Genomic DNA, 19,993 nt, shown 5'->3' on the forward strand with positions numbered 1-19,993 from the left:
TTCTGTTCTCCTCCAATTATTACTGTTCACCTCTGCCCTTTTCCTTTTGTAAACTTATAACTATTTCAACAACAAAGTGATGTTGACATGAAAAGCTAAAAGAAGTTGTGTGCAATTGTGAAGAATGTGTATTTAAGGTAGTAACGCAAGGGTTCTTTCTCCTGAGAAGCAAATCTCTGAGGTGAGCTGTGGGATTGGTTTTTAAACATTTTTTTTTTCTTTCTAATTGGAACGTCTTGGGTGCTGGGAAGGGAAAAAGGAAAGGACTGTACACTTTGGTAAATGAGCTGCCTCCCAGCTCTGATTACCTCCAGAATCCAGGGGAGATGAGGCCCTGTCTGCACGGAGCTGCTTCAGTGCCTGGTAGCTTCCCTGTCTCACTGTGATTTGTCTCTATAAATAGCACCTTGGAACCAATTATCTGTTTGGGGGCTTTTAGCAATATTTCTGCTTTCTGTTCATGTCATGCATCATTCTTGAGAACACATGAAGAATGCTCAGCTCCTTACAGGATTTGGGCTGTAATCAAGGCTGACACTGACTGGCATATTGTCAAATTGCGCACGTATCATTTACTGTCAGACAACACTGGACATCCGTTAGTGTCTCTTGGCTAATGAAGAGTGTTGCCTCACATATTCTTACGATAAGAGTGTGAAAGATTCTTGTCGTAGCTGCCAGCTTTCATCATCTGAGTGGGCTGCAGAAGGTGGTACTCAAGGGACAGTTGAGAATAGGAAGATTGAAGATCTGCTGTTTTCTCCTGAAGCACTCAAATGACTTCCATAGGTTCAGGGCATTGTCTCCAGAACATTGGTTTTTTTTTGTTTTTAATAAATATCTATTTACTCTGTGGTGGTGATTATTGCAGAATAAATGTCTAGTTATTTCTAAAGCTGTCAATCCATGTGTCTGTTCCAGGACGATTTGATGAAACTGTGATTGAAGAAAGAAGGCAATGTGCTGAAGACCTGTTGCAGTTTTCTGCTAATATCCCTGCTCTCTATAACAGCAAGCAGCTTGAAGACTTTTTTAAGGTTTGTTAGTATTTACAAGATTATTTTTCTTATTGATAGAAATAAAGTATACTGCTGATTCTGCTTTATTTATAAGCAATGGAGTGCCAACCAGCTGGTCTGATACATGTTCTGAAGCAGCTGGCAGTTTTCCATTTGCTCTCAAAATGTAGCTTTGAGGAACAAAAGAAAAAGGTGTATCACACCTAGAAGGTGGAAAGTTCAACAGGAACTTTACAGAATCACAGAATCACACAGAATGACCTGGGTTGGAAGGGACCTCGAGGATCACGTAGTTCCAACCCCCCTGCCTGGCAGGGCCACCAAACATACACATTTACTAGATCAGGTTGCCCAGGGCCCCGTCCAACCTGGCCTTGAACACCTCCGAGGACGGGGCATCCACAACCTCCCTGGGCAGCCTGTTCCAGGGCCTAACCACTCTCCTAGTGAAGAACTTCCCCCTAACATCCAACCTAAATCTTCCCTCTTTTAACTTAAAACCATTTCCCCGTGTCCTGCTATTGTCAGCCCTTCACAATGCTGGTAAAACAACCTTCCTTGAACAGACTAAAACGTGATTTAACAAGGAACTTTAGGTGGAAGAATTCAGAATTTTTGCTTACAGGATGATGAGCAAAACCAGCGATGTTAAATCTAGGTGCTGTGGGGAAGCAATAAAAACACTGCCACTATTTATTTATTTATTTATTTAATGCAGTTGCTTATAGTTTCAAACTAGAAGAATGAACAACTAGGAGACTCTTTTCTTGGCCTGTTCAGGGTTCAAATCCATGACAACAAATTTGGCATATAACTAGTCAAATATGCTGCTTGCACAGTGTTATGAGAACCATTCACCGGAATATAGATTAGGACAGCAGTGAGACTTCCTTTTTATTGCATCTGAAGTAGTTCACTTTAAGTAATTCCTTCAGACCTCTTTATTTTCAGTACTTAGCTAATTCCAGTGTTCCACAAGCAGATAAACATAAATTTACTTGTAAACATGATAATAACTCCTTGAAAACAAGGAAATACTCATTTGGCTTAGATCGGGTTACAAGTGTATTGACGTGTTTATTCTCTCTAAATGATACATGCAAAAGCAAGATTACAGCAAGACTTACAGATTACAACTCACCTCCATGGTGCAGTTATTGCATAATACTTCATATATTTTTCATTAAGCATTGGAAGTAGTGCCAAACTGGAAAATGGAGTTAAATATTTTTCAGTTTATTTCCATTTGCACTTTTTAGATTTTATTTTTAAGTACTTCTGTGCTTTTGGATATTTGTTCAGAAGTGTTTTAATCTTTTTCTTAATGAAAGTATTGGTTTTAGACTTAAAGCAAATGTTTTCTGACTTTATAAGGCAATGAATGAGCAAACCTAGAATGACACTAATTTTTATGCTAGTAAGTATGTCTACAGGGAGAGTTATGCAAGTGTAATAGCTTGAGCATTCACACTAGCTGATACTGTGTTATGTTTTTCTGTAAGAAAGCCTCATGTTTTGATCAGTCACCAGCTCAGAATCCTTCAGCTCCACCTGTGAGTGGTTTTGTGCACAGAAATCTGACAAGTAGCATAGTCATGGAGGAGTAGAGTTGGGCAGTGAAGTCTTAGAACTGAGGGGGCTGCTGTGTCTATCTATGTACTGCTGACTCCAGAAAAACGAACGACCTGTGTGGAAATGTGTTGGAATAGTTCAAGACGGATTAGAAATGCCTTTGGAGGTGGTGCATTTTCTAATAAAGCTGTGTGGAAGGGATGAACTTGAAATGCGAAGCAGAAAATTAATAAAACAACAAAATGACACTCTCAACACACAAAACAACAGCAAAAAACCAAAACAAAATGAAACAAGGTGTTTCCTCATTCAATTAACTATTTCCTTTGATATTTTACCTATAATGCCTTCCAGGCTTAGAAGGGTATAACACTGTCCTTATGTGCTGGCCCTGTTTTTGTCTTCATTTGTTCTAAACTCAGGGTACTGGACCCTGGTTAGACTATTAATCTGAGCCGCAGACACCTCTGTGTGAGGGCCCTGCTGACCTGGGGAAGACCATGAAAAGGCACACACTGAACCACAAGGGAGACAGAGGTTCACTGTACTCTCCATGTAAAATTCTAGACCTGCTGCAGCCTGTGTGGTACAGGACTTATGTTACCACGGAAGCTGAAGTTGATACCTAAGTAGTCTATGGCAAGGAACCATGGCCTGAGCAAAAACCCTTGTTTTGCTTTGGTTCTTTAGAGGGAGTGCATTTTGAATTTCAATAGAATAATAGAATCCCCAAGGTTGGAGAAGACCTTTAAGATCATCAAGTTCAACTGTCCACCTACCACCAATATTTCCCCACTAAACTGTGTTACTTAGTACAACATCTAAATGTTTCTTGAACATCTTCAAGAACGGTGTCTCAACCATCACCCTGGGCAGCCTGTTCCAGCACCTCAATACTCTTACAGAGAAGTCTGTCCTAATTTTATGTTTTGCAATGTATGGAGTTTAGCTAGAAGGATTTGGTCAGGCTTACTGTGACCCATCTGTAGTGGAAATGGTAAATCAGGGCTTGAAGCAGTGATTGAACACCTGGTGGGAAGGCAGGGCCAGCCCAGGGGAGCTCAGGTACATGCAGTTCACCTGGGTGACTGCAAGGGGTAGAGCCAGGATCCACTCCTTTCCAAATCTCATTTAAGGGTTGTCAGTGGAGGCAAGGGTATCTTGCAGGAGATCCCTGTGTACCTGAGGCCTTCTGAAGGTAAGCAGCTTCTTTCCTTTGTTTCTGTGTCTATGGCTGCTGCATTTGAGCATATCCTCTCTTGCTGTAGCATAGGACTTTGCTATTATGATGTTAGTGCTGTGCTTTCCATCATGTTAGAGCATTACACCCGTAGAAATCTGTGAGAAATTTTATCAGCTGTTTTACACAGTTGTTAAATAGGTTAGAATGGTAATAGGATCACACCTCAAGCTAATTTTGTAGGTATGTATGGCTCAATTAAGTGTGTTAACTGAAAGGTAGTGGAATGTTTACTGTTTAGAAAAATTAATTTTGAATATCACTACTATATTATGAGACTTTCCATAGAGCACAGCAGCTAAATAATTTCTTTCCGTCTTTTCAGGGTGGAGAGGTGCATGATGGATCTGAACTGATCGGCCCTGTTGAGCCTCTGCCTGACTCCCTAACTGACAGCCTGTCTGACTGCAGCTCTGAAGGTTTGTTTCCTTCTGTCAAGTGGCCTTATACAATGGTATCTGGTTTCTGTCTGCTTGATATTACAGATAAATTGAAACTGAGATTAAAGGGGGAAAAAAAAACCAGAAGCTGGGCCCAGCAGAACACTGTCCACTCTGCTGCAAGTTTGCTTCTAACAGGACGTTTTCTGAGAGTTTGTCCAGTCTGCTTTAAAAGTTCTGGTGCCCTGTTGTTCAAAAAGAACTGCTTTAGGTATCAGCGGGGACTGAACTCTGATGTGAATGTATGTAATCCCACCTAATTCCAAAAGGGTGAATAGCATTCATGATGTCTTAATCTCTGGTAGTAGAAATTTGCAAGGAACTTTAAAATCGTGTTGAGATTGATCAATAAATGCAAAGGTAACTTTGAATTTGTCCAGAGCATGAAAAATAGGTCTAAGACTTGAACTACTGCATTCATTTCAGAGGATTCTTATTCAGTTATTGGTGCCCTGGATGGCCACCAGGCTTTAACTGCTCTTCAGAATCCAGAAGATACACTTAAAATTACAGTCGTAGTTTCTTGTGTTTGAAACCCAGTGTTGGCAAATAGGATTTGTTAAAGAGAGTAACAGCATGAAAGTATATAATATTATCATATACAAAGTATACTTATGTCTTGCGACTTGTACTTTCTTATGTTTGAAACCAAATGTTGGTAAATGGAATTGGGGAGAGAAAGTAACAGCTGTCTTTAAGGCCTCTAGATGGCAGTGGCAATACTCGGCTCTGAGTCTTCTTCCTGCTTGCATGTAATTCTTCTAGGTCTGATTATCATAGCTAACTCTGGGACTAGTGAGTTCTCTGTTTCTGTGGGCTGACACAGCCTCCCTGTGAGCACTGTTCCTCCAAACTGTCCTACTGAGAAGGGGTTTGTGTTTGCTTAACAGAAGCTGATGTTTGCTAGTGAGGGTCTGTTTTCTCAGTTTTGCTTGTTCTTTTAAGACAAAGTACACTTTGCAGAATGCATGCACGTTAATGGTAGAAGAAGCAATCTGATAATAGGGTTTTTTTCACCCTTCTGGTTTTAACCGTGTTCATGTTTTCTTTCCAGAAATAAGCAGGTGCAGTTCAGACTTTTCAGCCCTATGATTGTGATTTGTGTGGTGATGGACCTAGGCTTTATACCACATCCCTAAGCAAAATTTATTATCTCAGGCTCTGTGCCATGCTAGCTGTGTTCATACAGCTTCTGGTCAGGTTGTCTGCAGGAGCAGAATGGACATCATTTTGTTTGCATCATAGGAAGGGGAAGCTCTGTTTGAAATATGCTGTGTAGATGTGTCCTGATTCTTACTGTCAGGGAGACTAGCACACCCTTCCCACAAAACACGGTCTGATAGTGACAGGGCAAGGGGTAATGGTTTTAAGCTAATAGAGAATACATTTAGATTAGATACTAGGAGGAAATTCTTTACTCACAGGGTGGTGAGGTGTTGAGGGGCTGTGGATGCTCTGTCCCTGGAGGGAATTCAGGGCACTGTATGGGGCTTTGAGCAACATGGTCTAGTGGGAGGGGTCCCTGTTCATGGCAGGGGTTTGGAACTGGATGGCCTTCAAGGTTGTCTGTCAATCCAATCCATTCTGTGATTCTATGAAAACCACAGCTTTTCCGTTCACTCTGCCTGCACCCTTTGTCCATCAGTCAGCTCTGACTGTGTGTACAGATTCCCTAGCTTGTGAGCTTTTTTCACTGAAGAAAAACATTTGATGCCCCTGAATGTTATTTCATAAATTTAGTCATGAACATCCAAATTTAAATTTGTTGTCTCTGACTTGGACAGATGATACCTAACCACTCATATCCTAATGAGTCTTCTGTCTTCCTCCAAATGGTCTGTTGTGAGGTTGCCATCTTTATGTATTCACGAAACTACAGTTTTCTTCTCAGCGTGAACACAGCTTTATTTTCCTCCCCTGAAAAGATCCAGAGGTGCATGTGTGCACTTCCATGTTCTCCAGTAGTCTTGTGTCACTGAATATCATCATAGCTTGGTTTTAGACCAAGCAGTGACCAGTAATCTGTTCTTCTTCCTGTTTTTTTTCCTCTCACTCAGGTTAAATGAACTGCTAGCTCTGGAGTAGCAACATTTCTAGAGCGCTTAGCAGATGTGTGCTTTCTCTCTACTCTCCCATAAACTGTAAACCTCACTCCTCCCCTCCCTCCCCCCTCACCCCCCCCAAACTCTAGAGTTGCAAAATCCAAGTTTGATCTAGGTGCCTTTGAGTCACCTCCTTGCTGCTATCCAACAAGTCAGAATACTTTTCCTGATAACGTGCATAAACTCTTGACTCTGTTGATAATACAGAAGAAAACAAGACAGCTGGTTTTTGCTCAAAATTTACTTTTGTTGCATGTACAAACAGCTAAATGCCTTGACCTTCTTGCTTGTTTTATTGCTTCAGTGGGTACACGTGCCAAGGTGATAAAACAAACTGCTACGTGATATCCAGGTGGCACTGCCAAATTCATTGCTCACTCCATATGTCTCATGCAGAGTACTATTCTGGAATGATGTTTTTTGAGTCTGAAACCTGGCAGTTTTTTCTTACTGTGTAGATGTAGGTCCCAGCTTTGAAGACTTCTGTTATAAGTCTTGTTAACTGTAAATCATCTGAGTGGTGTCTGATAGGGATTAAAGTCCTACTGATGTTGAAATTAGGTGAGTTGGAGTGCTGAAGTTTGAGTTAGCCATCCTGAGCAAATGTATGTGTTCTGATCTTAACCTTGTTGGTGACCAGAAATGGCAAGTCTAATTTTGCTGTCAGGTTTAATGGTGTGCTACCAAATGGGTATCTCTGATAGCCAGTTCAAGAACAGCTCCACATTATGTACTTCGACCTGCAGCAGGGTCATATATTCCATTTTTGATGGCAAGTGAACATCTAACCTGTAATGCAAGAGGCTATCAGAACCATTTTCATCATTCTTGTCTTTTTCAGTTCGGAAAGACTTAAGTGGACTTGATGATGTGACGCTTACAAGTCAGTCGGAATGTGGAGGTAAGGTCTGAAGTTGTTTCAACTACTTTTGTGGACTTTGAATTACTAAAAAGTCATAATTATGGATGGACACCTTATGTGGATGATGATTCATACAGGATGGTGTAGATGTAAAATATCTTTGCCACTTCTTCCCAAATAACTCTTCAAGGTTTCTGGAGTCTGAAGTAAATGTGTATATACAATAAGATGTGCTAGCTGTGAAATTCCAGTGAAAGAGGTATAAGCTAATCCATTTGTTACCACATCTTAACAATGAAGGAATAGTATATATGGTAATCACGAATTAGAATGCTGCGTGATGCACAAGCTGACAAACTCTGTGGATCTGAAGTCCTAATTGAATAGTTTTCAACTTTCTGATTTAATACAGTGTGTATAGAGATCTTGCAACAATGATCTGGCTCCTGTTCTCACAGCACTCACACAGGGAGGTTTAGTTTCCTAAACTACTGCCCTAACTTTAGTTACCTAAACCACTGCCCAGCAGTGGACAGGCTTTGAAGGTTAAAGTAGGGTGCTAGATGTTTGTCTCTCCATTCTCAATATTAAAATGAAGAACTGCTCTGCAGTTTGTAGCTAACTTTTTAAATAAAACACGTTTCTCTGGTTACTCAAAAGCCATTCTTAAGTTGGAGAATTTTTGTGCTCAACATCTTAGGAAGTTGGAAATGTGAAAAGAAAGCTAAAATATTTGGATGTGATAAAGAATTATGAATGTTCCTGTGGAATATAATGGAGAGTAACAAATGTTTGTCTTATCATGCTTTCAGGCTTCTCTAGTGACAGTGACCTGATCTCTCTGACGGTTGATGTAGACTCTCTTGCTGAATTAGACGATGGAATGGCATCCAATCACAGTTCTCCCAGTAGAGCTGTTGGCCTTTGCCTTACTTCCGAGCCCCCAGTACAAAGCACTGTGGCATCTGAACAGGAGTGGAGCAAACCTGAAGGAGAGAGGGAGAGCCACGGTCTGTTTTCTGGAAGCTTAAAACCCAAGCCTGGCAAACAAGATTACTTAGAGAAAGCAGGCGAGTTGATAAAGCTGGCCTTGAAAAAGGAGGAAGAAGAAGACTATGAAACTGCCTTCAGCTTTTATAGAAAGGGTGTTGATTTACTTCTGGAAGGTGTTCAAGGTATGGATCCTCCCATATTGTTTGTTTTACCTTTGGTTATAGGTATTTGATTATGGCATTTCCTTAGTTACATCTGCTTATTTTGTTGCAAAGAGGTGATACAAAATGCAGAACAGTGTGTGCCTGGGTTTCGTCTACTTGATAGCTGGTGTGCTTGCAAGACAGAGAGAAATTTTTCTCTTTAAGATTTGAATAATAAGTTAGGGTCTAATCTTCCAAGTGCCAAATATCCCCTATTCAAAATTGCAGTACAACCTCTGACTTGCAGGTAAGTAGCAAAGTGCTCCACTTTTGTCTCTTTCCTTTTTATTACCTAGGCATTAATTAATATGTGGCACTTGCAGCACTGTTGAAACATTATTTAATTTACATGGTTAAGTGAGGATTAATTATCCCCATTTTACGCATGGGGAGAGGCAGACTCAGGTTAACTTTTCAATCACGACAGGATTAGAAGTATTCTTGGCTCACAGCCTCTTGCTTCTTTCGTTTAACTGTTCTCCTGTTTCTAGCTAAAAGACGCATAAAAATTTACATGCTTATGCTGCTGGAGAAGAATAGGGTTTTTTTTTTCAGGAGGCTTTGATGCATCAATATATCTGTAGAAGCCGTTGTTAACTGATGAATTGTAACTCCATGTAAACTTCTGTAGAGCCTCCTCGCACCCTGTCAGTCAAGGAACAGTTTTATCCCTTTCCATCTCTAGTTCTTGAGAATCTGGAGGGCTAACCTCATGTATTTGCATTTTGTCCAACAACTGCATAAAGTGACCACAGGAAGAGAGAGATCTGTTGTTTCCTGGAGTGAATTCAAGGTCTGTGCATTGTGCTTCTGTTTGACACAGATCAAATGAGTGAGATTAGAATTGTGGCATTGTTTGACAGCATACAGCACATGAACATTCAGCTGCTCCAGAGCTGAACTTAAATGCTAATGTACCAAACCATGTACAGGTAGAAGCCTGTTCTGCATCACTGTACAGAGCTCAGCAGTGGCCTGAGCCCTGTGAACAACTGTAGGAATGGAACTTAACCTACTGAGCTGCTTTAACGGGCTAGCAGAAGATAATGGGTAAGTTAATGATGGAGGCTAGAGGTGTTCACTTTGCATAAAATGTCAGTTAACTTTTTGGCAAAAGTGAATCCACCTCTGTTTTTTGCTGTCTCAGTGGTGTCCGTAGGGCTGCTGCTTTGCTGTTTGTCATGGCTTGTCTGTGTAATCAAAATGCCTTCCCTTGGGAGTAGAAATGTGTACAGACTGGTTCTAGGTAGTCAGCTCTTTTTTTTTCCTTTCTCTGTGTCACTCTGCATGGCTGTGGAGATGGGAGGGATGTTGATGGTCATCCTCTGCTGGGCACTTAGCTTAGATCTGCATGAATCCAGATCATCTTGCGTTCTCTTGTGAGCTTCTGCAAGCTGGCAAGGAGACTCTGATGTCTTCTTTATAAAGCCTTTCCTAAAAAATTATGCTTTTTAAACATCTATGAAGACAGTTTAAAAAACCCAACACACACACACACACACACACAAAACAAAAAATAAAAACAAACAAACCTATATGGAAAAACCCAATCCAGGAGTTGTCTCTTGTACATTTAATTTGAGGGTGATAAGTTTAATGCTGATTTGTGAATGTTCACTGTATGTTGCAATAAAGAACACTTATCCCTGCCACTTCAGCAACTTAAACACCTCTGGTTATGTATTTCATGTGGATAATAATGTGCCTGTTTCAATATGAGGGTGGTTCAGCTGTTGCCAAATGCGTTGTCTTTTGCTGTTCAATATTTTTTTTTACCCTTTCTTGTCTAAATTAGTGTATGTATTTTCTGAAAGTGAAACATAGCATTCATGTACACTTACACACCAATCTAAAGTGACCGTACCTTTCAACACAGGCATCGCAAATGCAGCCTTTCTTTAGAACAAACTGGAAGTGGCTTTTGCATGTAAAATGGCAGTACATGCTTTTGCCACATGGTGGCACCAAGGAAATAGAAATTGATGCTTATAATTAGGAAACATAACTAACGTACATGAGGGAAAAAGAACCATCATCCATCCCCTGTGTTTGAAACTTCTCTGAGAATTACTGTGGAAGTGAAATGTCTCCATACAATGATTAGACATATCTAAAAGATAAAGATCTCTCTGTTGCCAGCCACTCCTTTAGGCTTGGCACAAGAAGTTCTTGCTTCTTAAGTCTACCTCTTCAAAATCACGTATGAGTAAGTTTATTACTGTGAGTTTACAGACTTATTGTTTAGTTAGGAGTAGCAGGCTTCCATAAAGGCAGCCGAGGCAGCTTGTCTGTCATGCTCCCGATGACCTCAGCTCTCATAGTTGGTAGCACTGCTGCTGGGTGAGACAGCACAGGCTTACACCAAAGAAGTGTCCATCTTGAGTTCAATGGGAAATGAAGGCAGTTATATGCTCTGAGAGGCTGTAGTATAACTTGGTCTCTGGATGTCTGCCCTACAAATGTCTTGGGCCTGGTTCTGCTCCATATATGCATTCAATGCTAAATGTATTTGCCAGTGGGAAGGAGAACAAATTCTGCAATGGCAGTCCCTGAACTACCTGCTCTTCTTGCAGCCTCCCATTTCATTGCTGCTAGAGCTCCCTCATATTCATGCAGAGGGAATGGCTGCCATCACTTTCTTTTTCCTTGATTTACACCGATTCTGATCCTGTTCTGTGTTTTCTGGGTTCTGCCGTGTACAGGATTTTGGCACTTTCACAAAGCAGGTCTGTAGATGTTGCGTAGGCTGGTTGAGCACTTCTCCAGGAACTGAGACCTTCAGAAATTCAAGCTGGGAGTGCGTGTCACACTCCTGACTTGCTTGAGAAATTGAAATTTTCATACTTTTTAACCGTACTAGAAAATAAATATGTTAATTGATAGTAACTTTGGTTCACAGTTGTAGCTGCTCGTTTGTTTTGTTAGCATGTCAGAGCACTTTGAGGTCAATGCGTTGCTTCAGGCCCAGTGATGGAAAAAATGCACTAATCGATTGCAAGCCACCGACTTCTAGGCTGGAAGTCAGCTGTGTTTTATACAAAGTTAGTGCTTTCCTGACTTCGATGCGAATCGTAATTTATGTTAGGAAAAAAAAATTGATTAGAGGGGCTGAAATTAAAGAAAAGGATTTTTGGAGTAAAAAAGGGAGTCCTGCTCCTTCTGCTGTGAATTGCTCCTCTTTCTTCAACTCCAACCATTCTCCAGTTGTATCTGTTATGGATCTTGGCTGTAAAAACATAGTAATGCTGTTGCATGTTGCTGCATTTCAGTTGCTTCAAGGACATGATGGAGCAAGAGCAGACACAGCAATACAGTTGTATTGTGTAGAAAAGCACAAACTGTGTTCGCTGTGGCTTAGAAAACAAACTTGCTCATTCCTAGACTGTTGTATGCGAGGCTCTTGGTTACATATTAACATCTGAAGGTGTGTGATCCATTCGCTTTGTCATAGATCTGGGGTATTTGTGTTCTGTGCAGCAGCTGTGGCTAAGCACAATTAATATTTATTTACTCTAGGGGGCTGGTTCAGCTAGGCAGTGTGGACCTCGTTGCATGAAGTGCATGGTACGTAAGTCAGCTTTGCAGCCACAATTATGTTTCCCAGGTATTTGTGTTTTGTGCTGGTTATCTACGGCTTCTAGATAAGCTGTTGCTGTCTTTGAAAGCAGGCTGTGAATGTCGATTTCTCACTGCTCTGTGCTGTTTTCATGTTTATCCAGTAAACAGAGCTGGAACAGAAATTACACAAATTACTGGAACCTTGATACAATGACTTTGACTTTTAACCCAGAAATGCATATACAGTGAAATGTTGGGAATACTTTAGGCAACTAGGTGATATTTCTGGATATACTGAAAACAAACCGACTTGTTTCTAATTACTGGGATTATGATGGGCTGTGATCTGAACTTGTGATGGAGCCAGGAATGCAAACAGGAGCACGACTGACAGAATGCCAGAAAGACAGTGCTTTGTGAAAAGAGGAGAAAAGCCGTGGCTGTTCCATGAGCATGCTCCTGGCTTCCAGATTAAAAAGCACCTTTGCTTGTTTGTTGAATACTGCTTATGAAACCAACTTCTGTTACAAAGCGGTAGCTGTGTTATATTACTTTAACTTGTAAAATCTTACGAGTAGCGTTTGTTGTTGAGAGTGACAATCTCTGTGCAGTTTCTGAGGTACACAGTGATGGTGACAGATGAGAGCGGTGTCTTTGAGGAAACAAAAGACCTGTTTTCTAAGAGGTGTCAGGGTGAGTTTGTTGGCATCAGGCAAATGCAAATGAGGACCCTTGCATCCCAATTGCAGGACTATTTATGCTAATGTTAAATATTTGAGATCCTGTTGAAGAGCTGAGGAATGGTTAAATTTTGCAGGACGGAGCCCTAGAGGTAACCACCCATCAGGACACCTTGGGCTGCAAGATGATGTTGTCTGCAGGGAAAAGAGAGTTGTGCTGGGCTCTGCCAGGGAAGGTTAATGGCAGCCTTACTGGCAGAATTGGGGTTTTCCCTCAGCTGATCTCAGACCTCTCTGCTCAGACTGTGCATCATGACTATCACCTTATTCCTTGCTGTAACTTCCACTGAGCCTGGAACCAGTCAAGACAGGAACTTCCTGTCCCATGTCCTTCCAAAGGAGGTGAAAAGCCATCATATTGCAGTAGACTGGGGGATGCTATAAAACAGTTTGGATTTGGCTTTCTAAGCAACAATGCAGAGAGTTACCTATTTACATCACCTCTTCTGTTCTAAAACAGATTACTTGTTTGTAGCAATACTTGTCTGCTGATAAGCAGCTGGATTAAGAAGGAATGTTGAAAATATTGTGGTTTGCTAAAAGAAAAAAGTAATCTAATTCCAGTGTGCTTTTGGCAATGCTGAAATTCTTGCTAATACGGGCCATGAGCTGTTCATAACTGAAATGTGCTGACTTCCAAACCTGTTGCGGACCATATAGAGCTTCAGAGCAGATTAGTGATATAGGACTTGTAACTGCAGGGCAGATGTTGGATAGATCACCCTGAATGAAGTCATTCTGTATGCACACATACTGGGTTTAGACACACCATCACGGCTAAGCAGTAAAGTATGGCATCTGCTAGTAAAGTATGGTGATGTCTAGTATGTAAATACAACCAGATTCAGCTATGTAAAGGAATACTCGAGGCGGAGATCCATTTTAAATTTCAATATTTCTTTACACAAAATGCTGAGAAAGATCTGGAGTTTACCTTCTGCAGGTTGATACCTGTGCAGTACATGTATGGGTAAACTGTGGTGCTAACTAAGCCAATGTGTAGGGCATGTTGCAGAGGTGACTCTGAATGTGGTCCCATAGCATTTGATTGTAGTGAAGTGAATTAATGTGTGGCAAGGTGGAATGTAAGCATCTATACTTTCTTCCCTCTTTCGGAGATCAGCATCGGCTTGGTGTTGATCCAGTCTTTCCATGATTTGAGTTTGTCCTCATGGTGGTTCCTCGGCAGGTTGGTTGTCGCATCCAGCCTCTCTGACAGACATCTCTGCCTGCCTGCACAGCCTTCTGTCTGGGCTGTCATTAGCCAGCACTTGCTGCAGCTATGTGTGTTAATCTTTTCCTTCTGCTTTGTGGTGTTTTTAACCTCCGATCAGTAGACCCCTAGTAGTTGCCACGCTCCTTCCAGCACAGTGTAAACAGATCAGACTGACCTTGGTGACAGCACTTGTCCAGGTGAGAAAACTAACTGAAGGCTCAGACCGCAGAATTAAATACCTCAGGCCGTGTAGGTGAATTAAGGATCAATTCTTTTAGCATAGAGAAGTTTGAAAATCTTTTCCTTTCTTTTATGTTGGTGGTCTGTGTGAATTCTTTCACTGCTTAGGCTTTCGTAGTGCTTTCCTATTTCTGTGGTCCATGTGTTGGAGGAATTGCTGCTGTCACCATTTTGTTTTCCCATATGTGCTAGGATGCCATTGCTTATCCTTCTGTCTTACAGCAGTCATGGGTTTATTTTCCTTAATCTTATGTAGTTTCACAGGAAAGTGTTCAAGGTTATTTCTCATGTTGTGAGGTCTTACTTTTGGGGAAATGCTTTGCAGCTGAAGACTGAAAGTTTTAGCAGATGGATGGGAAATTAATCTTTTCTTCCCTGTGGCACTGTCTGACCATTCCTTTTAGGCTTTTTTTTCCAGTTAGTCACACGTGCGTGAGGAAAGCTACCATCTTGTATGTTTAACATGGGGTTCTTTGAATAAACAGATGTTTCTTGGTAAGCGTTTGTGGAAAGTTACTTTTTTATGTTGCTGAGTGTTACTGTCTCCCGGTGACTGGTCATTCAAACACATTTTGTCCACATCATTATTCTGTGCAATCTTAACTTTTGCACATATGCCAGTGTTTTCTTTCTAGAGAAGTATTTACCTAAATATTCACACCACTGGCTTGTAACCTGACATTCGTGGCAGCAAATGGAATTGGTAACCTTGCAGGGAGTGGAGATCTGTAAGTGTCTTGAGCAATGTACCATAAAGAAAATGCACAAAATACACAGAACATACCAGAAAATGGGAAGAATTCTTACATGTTCACTCACTGTCACACAGTTGTGCTTTTGCTTATGAGGTTTTAAAGGATAGTAGAGTACTGTCCTGTGCCTTCAGGAAGGGAGAAAGATTATGTCTGAGAAATATGGTGCATCCTAACCTCTTTTAGGAGGAAAAAAGTAGCTTCAAGCTGTTTTTTACCATAGCAGGCTTAACTTTGGTTTTATTTATTTTTTAATATTTACTGTCTTTTTTTTCAGCAGTGGAATTTAGCCACCACCCAAAGTTAATCGCCATGAATTTAATATATAGCATAATGGAGATGAGGAGCCAGTGGGCTTATTTTGCAAATCCGAATTGCCACCTGCTGCTAAAATGTATAGCATCTTTCCTTGATCCTGAGGTGTCCATCTACTCCAGCACCTGCCACGTTTCACTTAAGTAATTGTTTGAAGATTAAAGGTTACCCACTCTCCTGTGAAAGTTTGGAGACTTGTTCCTAAATCCACAGCTCTTCCCGTTCCTGAAATAAATGTCGGGGTTATAAAAGTGTGTCCAAAGTGGTCACAAATCTGTGCTGGATTATGACTTGCATTGTCACTTACAGTGTGCCTGAGCTTTTGTTTGGCTAATATGGACAAAGGAGTCGGCTTCACATGATGTAAGAAGTGTTTGCCCTAAGAAGAACAGAGGTCCTCTTGAACCAATTAGGCAAAAATAACAGCTGGGCTACCCACTAATAAGGAAGGTGCTGCTAAACCTCTTTTCATTGTGAGAAGAAATAAATCTTTTAAGGCTTACTCCCTTGCATTTTTATAGAGAGCAATTCTTTGAAAAATTCAGCGATCCAGCTGGGTGATATGTGCAGGAAGACTGTGAAGAAGATAAAGAAACTTTTAAAAATAAAAAATGGTATTATAGCTATTAGATTTGGCAATTATAAATGTTTCATTGAAGATTTCAGTATTTAGAGAAAGTTTTACTGTTTAAATTGTTAAGTACATCGAGTTTGGGGTTAGCACAACAGGCAGTCTCCCACAAGTTCCTTGTAGCCTGCAAGAGGACATTCCTTCCTGGAGCAAATCGCTTCTGATACCCTCTTAAACAAAGGCAGCCCACATGTATTTTTAGTAAGTCTGAGAAAAAAGCAGGAAGATTTGGAATATGGAGGTTACAAAGGACTGGGACAAGCGATACAAGCGATGGTAACTTTTTACCTCTTCTGTGGAAATATGCACATCCTGTTCAAGCGGCTGGTTAGTTAAGGAATGTGCTGATTGGGGTGGGGAGTGGTTTGGAGGAGGTCAGATGTGATGGAATTCCTGGGTGGGTAATATATACTCTGATTTAGTAGATGTGTGATATAGTATATGTTAGTGGCAAGTAAGGTACAGTGCTATTTTTGTTTGTTACCATCCTGCAAGATAAGCATCCATCCTGGATCTTTGGAGAGTCTTCTTAGTTAAGGACCAGAGCGAGTTTGAAAGAACTTGTGTATCCATAATGTGCTCTGTTAGTACCCTAGATTATCTGGGGGGAAAGGGACAGATTTCTCCACAGTCCGCATCGTAGAATCATTTGAATTGGAAGGGACCTCTAAAGGCCATTCAGTCCAACTCCCCTGCAAGGAACAGGGACAACTGCAGCTCAGTCAGGTGCTCAGAGCCCCCCCAGCCTGACAGTGGATGTCTCCAGGGAAGGGGCATCCACCACCTCTTGATATCTCTCAGATATTTTTATTTTTCACTTTGTATTTACAAGGTACAACCCTCCTCTCCATAGCTTTTTTTTTTTTTTCATGACACCTGAACATAAGGCATTTACCAACATGATAATAGAGAAAATCCGATGCCTGAGAAAGACAGCTAGCTCACCTGAACACCCAGTGCTTCACCATTAAGTTAGCCGACCATTCAAAGGTATGTACTCTTCTGAGCAAGAAAGCTGCTTGTAATATTGTTAGGTTCCCAGATGCTACTGCTGGGTACGTATTCAGTAGAAATGTTGCTTCTGTGTATTTTGCATTCAGATCAATGGTCTATAGGAAAACAAGCCTGCAAGTCACAGATGAACTTGGTGGCACAATTATTTTGATATGTGTGGTTTTCCTCTGTCAAACCCTCAAGATCATTTGAATGTTGTTAGGAACGTCTGTTTTTGTAAATATATTATAGCTGAGCTGTCCTTAGAAATAAAAATTAAAGAACAAATTTTAATTTGTTGGCTGCTGTCCTAATGTCCTGGCTACTGTTAGTTTGGTCAGCGGGTGGCCCGGTCAGCCTTTCCAAAGCCAATTTTCATTTTAAGATATTTTTATTTCTTTGAAATAGGCGAAGCCTTTGGAAAATGAGGGAGCAGCCTGCTCGCGCCTGTGTAGATGAAGGCTTATGTGTGCGACAAAGTAGCTGTAGAGTTTTTATATTCTGTTTGCAGTAATAGTAAACAGAGCATCTAAAATAACCACTTGCACATTGCAACAAACACATCATCATTTGCTTAAAAAGAGTTATAATTACAGTTGACGAAGCATGGACACCATAAAAAATGCATTAGTTTGGCTTGACACATTAATTACCTGTTTTTGCAGATGTTTTTATATATTGTTGTGTGAACAGTTTACAAAATAATTACAGGAAAGTCATATGGAAAATAAACTAAGTGGGTGGTTTCTCGCCTTAATATTTTCATTCATGTGAATCTGTGTGAGGCACAGCTGCTCCGTAGCAAACGCGGAGGGAGAGACGGGGAGAGAGAGGAGGAATCTTGAGGGGGTTTTTATGCAGGTCTTTGTGATCAGCATCGCTACACTTCATATTGTGCTTCAGCAGTGTAGTTTTTAAACACGTAAAATGACATTGCTGATTTAATCCCAGTGATCAGGAGCAGGGAAAAGCTTTGATCCTGATCAGATGAAACATAAATCTTCTAGTATCTAGGAAAATAAATGAAAAATCAATATTATTTTAAGCAGGATGATCTTTTATGAGCAGTTGTAAAGATTCATCAAAGGCTTTGACACAGTTTAAACATTTCCTGTTTGCTTCCATTTAAAGAAAAACGCCTTTCAAGTTATAAATTGTAATTAAAGAGAGATACCTCTTCAGATTATTGCAGGCTAACTGCAGAATGAAAATAGAAACTCGGTGTGTTCATGTGGTGTTAAAATCAAAAGACCTTCACTAGAAATAAATGCATGGATTCTTTGAAGAACACGCATTTGTTTCACTTTAAAAAATATTATAGCAAAAAGGCAATGTTACCGTTTTGAAAAAAATCTGTGTCGTCTGTCTGACAGCTGAAGCATCTCTCAGAGACAGATTTTTTCTGGCATTGTGTTCTAATGCTTAATTCAATTTAAGTGGAGTGTTCGATAACTTGAAATTTGTCACAAATGGTAAAGATTATTTTTAGTTTAATGAGATTTTTGTTAACACTCATTGCTCTGTGCTAAGACTTCTAAAGTAATATTTTCTCTACTCTAATTTTAGAGTTTGTATCCTCTATTTCTTTACAGATTTCCGTGCAGGTATTGACTGGCTAAATGGGAAATTGCATTGGAATATGGCTTTTCTCTTTTTCCTTTGCTTTGTTAAACCAATATAAATAAAAATCCTATTCCTGTAAATCCAATTCTCCAGCTCCCACTTACCGTATACCTTATTACAGGATTCCTAGGGATGAAACTGATAATGATCTTGGTCATGAATAAGATACAAGAAGTTGTCGAGTTTGTGAATCTGCACCCTCTTTAATGGCTGAAGATTTTAATGACTGAACAGTTCGTAAATGTTTTTTAACAAATTACTCGGGAAGGAAAATGAGAAGGAAAACTGAAATTAATGTCTTGTGAAAGTAGGGAGAACAAAGACAGCTCTAAGGGGACAGCCTATCTTGTTTGCGTTAATTACTGTAAAATTACTGAAGCATTGAAAAAAGGTAATAAACATCCAAACTAAATACACATAACTAACAATTAAGCGGTAAGCTTGACTTTTATGATAGCCTTAGACACTAGCCTAGCAGTTTTCTACCAGTTTGTTTGAAGAAAATGCTGGCTGAAGAGTTTAATGTTGCCATGTGGATGATTTGTTTTCCCTGAGCAACTACCACTTTTGTGTGCCTTTGAGAATGTTGACGATCACCAGTGATCATAACAAAGTTTTATGGTGCTCTAAGCTTAAAGATGAATGCAGGAGTGTTGGTCATATTTCAAGAAATTGCAGCATGTTTATTTAAAAGCAAACAAAACCCTGTGCATCTATTCCATGCTGATACTGCCAAACCCGGGCTCAAACACTGAGTTTTATTTTTTCTTGTAGATGGGAATAATACTGGTAGTCTGGTCTAAGGGAATTTTACTGGAGGAGTACTACCCAGTGGAGACTGGACCTGAGTCTGCTCTCTTTGGAATGAGAGGAATTAACTCAGATTTTTGCTTATCTATAACGTTGTAACCTAGAAGCGCATTGAATTTCTGACTGTCCGGCTTCCTCCTAAACCTCATGCAGTCCAAGATATTTATGGAGAAAGGCTCTGTATCTCTATCTGAGGAGTTAACAATCACTTTTCCACCCTGCTGGGAGATGGATAATAATAGTTACAATAGATCACTTTCAGCAGAGCTTGGAGTAGAACGTAAGTCTCTTCTGCTCTGTTCTTGACAGAGTGTGTGGCAGTTCCGCGCATTTAGATGGTTGGTAGTCACAATATAAAAGTGAGGAGGAATCTGTAATTTAACAGGGTCAAAATGACTGGTAGAACAAAAGCAATGTGATAAAGTCCCCTCTGCCTCATTCACTCTCTTGGTCAAAGGATTGTTTAAAGAAAGAGCAATGATTCCATCTGGAGTACCGTATTCAGGTCTGTGGCCCCCAGCACATGGACTGTTAAAGTGGGTCCAGAGGAGGCCATGAAGATGATCAGAGAGCTGGAGCACCACTCCTATGGAGTCAGACCGAGAGATCTGTGATTGTTCGTACTGGAGAGGGCTCTGGGGTGACCTTATAGCAACCTTTCAGTACCTGTGGTGAAGATGAGGA

General features: G+C 40.5%; 1 protein-coding gene across 8 annotated transcripts in view; it reads left to right on the plus strand.

Annotated features, from left to right (window-relative positions):
* Positions 1 to 19,993, plus strand: part of RPS6KC1 (ribosomal protein S6 kinase C1) — an 81,219-nt gene that overhangs the window by 12,957 nt on the left and 48,269 nt on the right. For all 8 annotated transcript variants that reach the window (XR_014943827.1, XR_014943826.1, XM_085541138.1 and 5 more), the window contains 4 exons: positions 922 to 1,037; positions 4,157 to 4,250; positions 7,215 to 7,274; positions 8,048 to 8,410. Coding sequence is in view for 6 of the 8 variants with exons in the window: in XM_085541137.1 (XP_085397263.1) it covers positions 922 to 1,037; positions 4,157 to 4,250; positions 7,215 to 7,274; positions 8,048 to 8,410 (633 nt within the window). In the remaining 2 variants the exon portion in view is untranslated. The remainder of the gene's footprint in view (positions 1 to 921; positions 1,038 to 4,156; positions 4,251 to 7,214; positions 7,275 to 8,047; positions 8,411 to 19,993) is intronic.

The sequence above is a fragment of the Coturnix japonica genome, chromosome 3 (assembly GCF_054131305.1).
Source record: "Coturnix japonica strain WE chromosome 3, WE-NBRP24, whole genome shotgun sequence".
Taxonomy (NCBI): Eukaryota; Metazoa; Chordata; class Aves; order Galliformes; family Phasianidae; genus Coturnix; species Coturnix japonica.